General features: G+C 44.3%; 1 protein-coding gene across 1 annotated transcript in view; it reads right to left on the reverse strand.

Moving 5' to 3' along the window:
* Positions 1 to 6,127, reverse strand: part of GNAI2 (G protein subunit alpha i2) — a 91,926-nt gene extending 85,799 nt beyond the window's left edge. The window contains exon 1 of the mRNA XM_082266153.1: positions 5,881 to 6,127. Coding sequence (XP_082122279.1) covers positions 5,881 to 5,998 — 118 coding nt within the window. The 5' untranslated portion in view covers positions 5,999 to 6,127. The remainder of the gene's footprint in view (positions 1 to 5,880) is intronic.
* Between the last annotated feature and the right edge of the window lie 2,166 nt (positions 6,128 to 8,293).

Here is an 8,293-nt window from a genome sequence, read left to right on the forward strand (position 1 = left end):
TGTCTATGGCCTCAACCATAATCTCTACTATGCCACTGGTCCCCGACATCCTCCATATGCTTTCCTCTGGCCCCTACCATCCTCTTGTCTATTCTATTCATGTCCAAATTCCTCTATATGCCATTCCTCCAGCCTCTGCAATCCTCCCTACTATGCCATCTCCTCTAGTCTGTGCTGTTTTACTGGCCTCCGCCATCCTCCATGCTATGCCATCAGCCCCTCACTTCCCCTAGTCCATGCCATTTCTTGGGCCTCTGCCATCCCCTGTGCCATTTCCCAGCCCTCAGCCATGCTCCCTGCTATGCCACAGTCCCCTCACATACTCTAGTCCATCCTCTGACATTACACCAAACCCTGTCACCCTCCAGGCCATGCCGCTGGCCTCCACCTTCCTCCAGGCCATGCCGCTGGCCTCCACCTTCCTCCAGGCCATGCCGCTGGCCTCCACCTTCCTCCAGGCCATGCCGCTGGCCTCCACCTTCCTCCAGGCCATGCCGCTGGCCTCCACCTTCCTGTATGGTTTTCTACCAACACATGTCATCCTCTACAATTCCACCAATCCCTTACATGGAAAATGCCACTGGCAGCCTATAAGCCAGGGCACTGGGCTCCTGCCACCCTTTATGGCAAGTTACAGGTCCCAGTCATCACTGAAAACACAACTAAAATGTTTTTAACCATTAGTTCTAGAGCCCCCCCACAAAAAAAAAAAAAAAAAAAAGTGTTGGTTGGCATCTCACACAACACCCATTAAGATCACTGCTATAGAAATGTATATTAATAGCGTGTGACAGTGGGGGTACATTAGAGTGTAAGCTCCTCTGGTACAGAGACTGATGTGATTGGCTCAGTGGTACAGAGACTGATGTGATTGGCATTGCGGTATATGTCAGAGATATAAAAATGTATAATAAAAATGTGTGACTGGGGGGGGGACATTAGAGTGTAAGCTCCTCTGGTACAGAGACTGATGTGACTGTGGGGGAGGGGACATTAGAGTGTAAGCTCCTCTGGTACAGAGACTGATGTGGCTGTGGGGGGACATTAGAGTGTAAGCTCCTCTGGTGCAGAGACTGATGTGACTGTGGGGGAGGGGACATTAGAGTGTAAGCTCCTCTGGTGCAGAGACTGATGTGACTGGCTCAGTGTTCTCTGTACAGCGCTGCGGTATATTGCAGAGCTATATAAATGTATAATAATAATAATAATAATAATAATAGTTTGTGACTGTGGGGGGGGGGGGGGGGACATTAAAGTGTAAGCTCCTCTGGTTGAGAAACTGGTACAATGTTGGTGCTATACAGAGGTGATAGAATTCGGAATCTATATGATAGACATGTGACCCTCCTGTAGGCATTCCACTGAAACATGGAATCCTGAGGCAGCAGGGTATCCCCAGCCCCCGGGTGGGGTCACATCAGATATTGGGGTGCCTCCTTACCACACAGGGGGTCAGCAGTACTCAATGCTTCTACCTGCAATAGACAATCCCGCAGTGTAGAAGGAAAGGACAGCCATGACCAAATACACAAGTCTTTTCCTCTCACCTAGAGCGTCGCTTATCTCGCATCATCTGTGCGTCAGAAGACGGCCGCGCATGCCGCATTCGCTGTGATGGCGCCATTTACAGAAATCAAGAGGCTGAATTCACCAGGAAAGTCAGGATTTGTGCGGATACAAGTGATAGCACATATGTCGTCTCTGATCTGTTCTACAAAGGGGACCTGCAGTGGGATCCAAAGCCTTCCAAGAACTAGAAGTCCCTGTATGACACGGCCTGCTGAGACCTGTAGTCCCTCAGATTTGTACACACGACCGGACAGGGACACAGGATATCTTTGAATAGTACACAGTATAGTGAATGGTGTACAGAGATGTAGAAGTGATGATGAAGATACAGAGGAGGGCAGTACTGCGGTACAGAGAGCGCCCCTCTACTATAGGAGGGGTACAGAGAGCGCCCCTCTACTATAGGAGGGGTACAGAGAGCGCCCCTCTACTATAGGAGGGGTACAGAGAGCGCCCCTCTACTATAGGAGGGGTACAGAGAGCGCCCCTCTACTATAGGAGGGGTACAGAGAGCGCCCCTCTGCTATAGGAGGGGTACAGAGAGCGCCCCTCTGCTATAGGAGGGGTACAGAGAGCGCCCCTCTGCTATAGGAGGGGTACAGAGAGCGCCCCTCTGCTATAGGAGGGGTACAGAGAGCGCCCCTCTGCTATAGGAGGGGTACAGAGAGCGCCCCTCTACTATAGGAGGGGGTACAGAGAGCGCCCCTCTACTATAGGAGGGGGTACAGAGAGCGCCCCTCTACTATAGGAGGGGGTACAGAGAGCGCCCCTCTACTATAGGAGGGGGTACAGAGAGCGCCCCTCTACTATAGGAGGGGGTACAGAGAGCGCCCCTCTACTATAGGAGGGGGTACAGAGAGCGCCCCTCTACTATAGGAGGGGGTACAGAGAGCGCCCCTCTACTATAGGAGGGGGTACAGAGAGCGCCCCTCTACTATAGGAGGGGTACAGGGAAGTGTACTCAGGTGTAGCGCCCACTACAGGGTAACATTACACAATGAAGTGCACAACATAGATATCTAACAACAATACAGGATGAGGGGCGTACGGTATATACAGGATGAGGGGTGTATATAGGCGTGTACAGTGTGTAGGAATGGCGTACCATATATAGCACAGTATACAGGTGGGATGCACTATATATACCAAGGATATGGGGGAGTATATGTAATAAAGGGGATATAAAGAGTATATATAGATATTTAGCACAGTAAAGATGTAGAGGTTATATACATATAAAAAGGAGTGAATATACAGTATCTAGAAGGTGAGGACAGTATACATGAGATATATATATATACACACACACATACATACACTATGTTTCCCAGGCATAGATGTGTGGCATATAAGATAGATATATATATATATATATATATATATATATATATATATATATATATATATATATATATATATATATATATATATGTATTGGCAGCCCAGTATGTATATACTGTAGATGGACAATGTTATCCTAGTATAGATGTGTAGTATATAGAAGATGTATATAATATGTATACAATCACAGCATCAGGTGTAGATATATAGTATAGAAATAGCATGTCATATTGTATATACAATGTAATCCCAGTATAGATGTGTAGTATATATAGTAGATGTATACAGTGTATATACAATGTAAGCCCAGTGCAGACGTGGCCTATAGAAGAATGTTATCGCAGTGTAGATGTACAGTAAATATAGGACAGGTATATACAATGTTACCTCAGTGTAGAAAGGAAGATGGATACAATGTATACACGGTGATGGATATGAAGGATATACATTTATATTGCTGTGTAGATGCACAGTATAGTGTACTGGAAGAATGGATACAATTTATATACAATGTTATCCTGGGGTTGTATAAAAGATGGATACAATGTATCATGTTATGTGTCAATAGATGCCATTCCTGTATATACAGAAGAGATGGATAAATATAAAACGGTATACATGATGTTATCCCTGAGATAGATAGATAGATATGGAATGGCTGATATATATGTATGATGTGTAGACGTTCATTTACCCAGCAGTAGCAGTGGGTGGTATATATAGTATATACAGTAGATAAATACAATGTAGATCTATACAGGATGTGAGGTATATATGCAAAAGGAATATATACAATCTATATACATATATAGAATGTCCAAATACCTATATATATATATATATATATGTGTGTGTGTGTGTGTGTGTGTGTGCCCAGTATAGTATATACAGTGTGTGCCTGGTAGAATATAAATATATATGTATGTATAGTATATACAGTGTGCGCCCGGTATAGTATATACAGATGGGTCTACAGTGTATACATGGAAGTTCATTTACCCAGCAGTAGCAGAGGGTGGTATATATAGCCCAGTATAGTATAGACAGAAGATGGAAACAATGTATATCTATACAGGATGTGATGTATAGATGTGTGCTATATATGTAAGAGGAATGGATACAATCTATATATATGGGAAGTCCTGTATGTTCGGTTACCCAGCAGCAGCAATAAGTAGTATATATAATATATCCCCATATACTATATATAGATGGCTAACGACGATGCGCAATATATAGATAGGATGTCATGTGTTGATATACAATATATAAAGTATATACATTGTAAGCCCAGTATAGCATATATGGAGGGGTATGCAGAGCAGAGTGTGTATATAGAGGGGTATACAGAGCAGAGTGTGTATATAGAGGTAATAGATATAATACATGGTATTTATTAATGATCAGTATACACAGAGGGGTGTACAAGCTATATAGAGATGTATAGTGTGTGTATATAGGGGTATACAGGGTGTGAGTGTTTATATATATATATATATATATATATATATATATATATATATATATATATATATATAGGTATATAAGGATGTAAAGTGTGTGTATATAGGGGTATACATGGAACATGTGTGTGTATGGGTATGTAAGGATGTGTGTATATATATATATATGGGTATATAAGGATGTATAGTGGGTATATAAGGAAGTATATATGGGTATACAGGGTATATATGTGTGTATATAGGGGTATATAAGGATGTATAGTGTGTGAATATAAGGAAGTATATAGGGGGGTATACAGGAGATTATATATATATATATATATATATATATATATATATATATATATATATATATATAGATATAGATATAGGGAAGTATATATGTGTGTATATAAGGAAGTATACAGGGTATATGTGTGTATATAAGGAAGTATACAGGGTATATGTGTGTATATAAGGATGTATGGTGTGTATATAGGGGTATACAGGGTATATGTGTGTGTATATAGGGGTATAGAAGGATTTATAGTGTGTGTATATAATGAAGTATATAGGGGTATACAGGGTACATAAGGATGTGTGTATATATAGGGGTATATAAGGAAGTATATCAGGGTATATATGTGTATATAAGGATGTATAGAGGGTATACAGGGTATATAAGGATGCGTGTATATAGGGGTGTATAGTGTGTGTATAGGGGTATATAAGGATGTATAGTGTGTATATAAGGAAGTATATAGGGGTATACAGGGCATAAGGATGTATATATAGGGGTATATAAGGGAGTATATAGGGGTGTATATATATGTGTGTGTGTGTGTGTGTATATATAAGGATGTATATAGGGGTATACAGGGTATATTAGGATGTGTATATATAGGGGTGTGTGTGTGTGTATAAGGGTCTACAGGGTATATATGGATGTATATATAGGGGTATACACTACAGGGTATATATGGATGTATATATAGGGGTATACAGGGTATATATGGATGTATATATAGGGGTATACAGGGTATATATGGATGTATATATAGGGGTATACAGGGTATATATGGATGTATATATAGGGGTATACAGGGTATATATGGATGTATATATAGGGGTATACAGGGTATATATGGATGTATATATAGGGGTATACAGGGTATATAAGGATGTATATATAGGGGTATACAGGGTATATATGGATGTATATATAGGGGTATACAGGGTATATATGGATGTATATATAGGGGTATACAGGGTATATAAGGATGTATATATAGGGGTATACAGGGTATATATGGATGTATATATAGGGGTATACAGGGTATATATGGATGTATATATAGGGGTATACAGGGTATATAAGGATGTATATATAGGGGTATACAGGGTATATATGGATGTATATATAGGGGTATACAGGGTATATATGGATGTATATATAGGGGTATACAGGGTATATATGGATGTATATATAGGGGTATACACTACAGGGTATCTCTGGCTGTAGAATTACCGAGCAGCAGCAGTTTGACCTCCCGGGCCGCCTTCTCTCCGTCCTCCCGGAGATTCTTGTCGATGTTTTTGGATCTCTCGGCCGCCGCTTTGTCCTCGGCGCTCACCGTGCAGCCCATGGCGGCGAAGCTCGGTCCTCCTCCCGCCCAATCACCGATCACACACCGATCACCCGGAGAACAGAGCGGAGCGCTGACAGCCCGCTACACCCCGCACAGCCCGACTGAGACAGGGAGCCGCCCACCTCCGGCACACCGCCCACTCCCGGCATCCGATCCGCCCCCCGGACGGAGGACACACCCGACCCCGCCCAATCAGCTTCACAGCTCGGCCCCGCGCACGCCCAGCCCCTTTACAAAGGCCCAGCCCCTTTAGGAAAAGGACCGCCTCCGGGACCCGCCCAGTGAGTAGAACTGTATTGCCCGACTCCCAGCCTGAGAACCCGCCTACCTAGAAAGACCGCCTCTTAGGACAAAACGCCCTCCCAGGGTCTGGCCCCGCCCGGCTTTAAACGTCACTCGGGTGATATGGAGAGGGGGAGGTTCCGCTGAACTGCGTTGTCCATAGCAACCAAGAGGACTCAGAGGATAATGGAGACATGCCCTCTCTGGCGTGAGACTGTTACCCATGGCAATCATCACCCCCCCTCCCCCACCCACCTCAGCAACCAATGAGCTTCCAGATATTTCCTGACCTGCCCTGCAAACAAGAAACAGACAAGCTGATTGGCTGGTGTGAGAGCACAGACATTTCTGGTGTCAGCTGATTTCCAGGGGTCACCCCCCTCTCCCCGTACAGGGATGGATCTATAGGACCCAGAGTACAGGGATGGATCTATAGGACCCAGAGTATAGGGATGGATCTATAGGACCCAGAGTACGGGGATGGATCTATAGGATCCAGAGTACAGGGATGGATCTATAGGACCCGGAGTATAGGGATGGATCTATAGGACCCAGAGTACAGGGATGGATCTATAGGACCCAGAGTACAGGGATGGATCTATAGGACCCAGAGTATAGGGATGGATCTATAGGACCCAGAGTACAGGGATGGATCTATAGGACCCAGAGTACAGGGATGGATCTATAGGACCCAGAGTATAGGGATGGATCTATAGGACCCAGAGTATAGGGATGGATCTATAGGACCCAGAGTATAGGAATGGATCTATAGGACCCAGAGTACGGGGATGGATCTATAGGATCCAGAGTACAGGGATGGATCTATAGGACCCAGAGTATAGGGATGGATCTATAGGACCCAGAGTATAGGGATGGATCTATTACACCCAGAGTACAGGGATGGATCTATAGGACCCAGAGTACAGGGATGGATCTATAGGACCCAGAGTATAGGGATGGATCTATAGGACCCAGAGTACAGGGATGGATCTATAGGACCCAGAGTACAGGGATGGATCTATAGGACCCAGAGTATAGGGATGGATCTATAGGACCCAGAGTATAGGGATGGATCTATAGGACCCAGAGTATAGGAATGGATCTATAGGACCCAGAGTACGGGGATGGATCTATAGGATCCAGAGTACAGGGATGGATCTATAGGACCCAGAGTATAGGGATGGATCTATAGGACCCAGAGTACAGGGATGGATCTATAGGACCCAGAGTATAGGGATGGATCTATAGGACCCAGAGTACAGGGATGGATCTATAGGACCCAGAGTATAGGGATGGATCTATATGACCCAGAGTATAGGGATGGATCTATAGGACCCAGAGTACAGGGATGGATCTATAGGACCCACAGTACAGGGATGGATCTATAGGACCCAGAGTATAGGGATGGATCTATAGGACCCAGAGTATAGGGATGGATCTATAGGACCCAGAGTATAGGGATGGATCTAAAGGACCCGGAGTATAGGAATGGATCTATAGGACCCAGAGTACAGGGAGGGATCTATAGGATCCAGAGTACAGGGATGGATCTATAGGACCCAGAGTACAGGGATGGATCTATAGGACCCAGAGTATAGGGATGGATCTATAGGACCCAGAGTACAGGGATGGATCTATAGGACCCAGAGTATAGGGATGGATCTATAGGACCCAGAGTATAGGGATGGATCTATAGGACCCAGAGTATAGGGATGGATCTATAGGACCCAGAGTATAGGGATGGATCTATAGGACCCACAGTACAGGGATGGATCTATAGGACCCAGAGTATAGGGATGGATCTATAGGACCCAGAGTATAGGGATGGATCTATAGGACCCAGAGTATAGGGATGGATCTATAGGACCCAGAGTACAGGGATGGATCTATAGGACCCAGAGTATAGGGATGGATCTATAGGACCCAGAGTATAGGGATGGATCTATAGGACCCAGAGTATAGGAATGGATCTATAGGACCCAGAGTACGGGGATGGATCTATAGGATCCA

Source organism: Pelophylax lessonae (genome assembly GCF_965119305.1).
Source record: "Pelophylax lessonae genome assembly, chromosome: 8".
NCBI classification, from domain to species: Eukaryota; Metazoa; Chordata; class Amphibia; order Anura; family Ranidae; genus Pelophylax; species Pelophylax lessonae.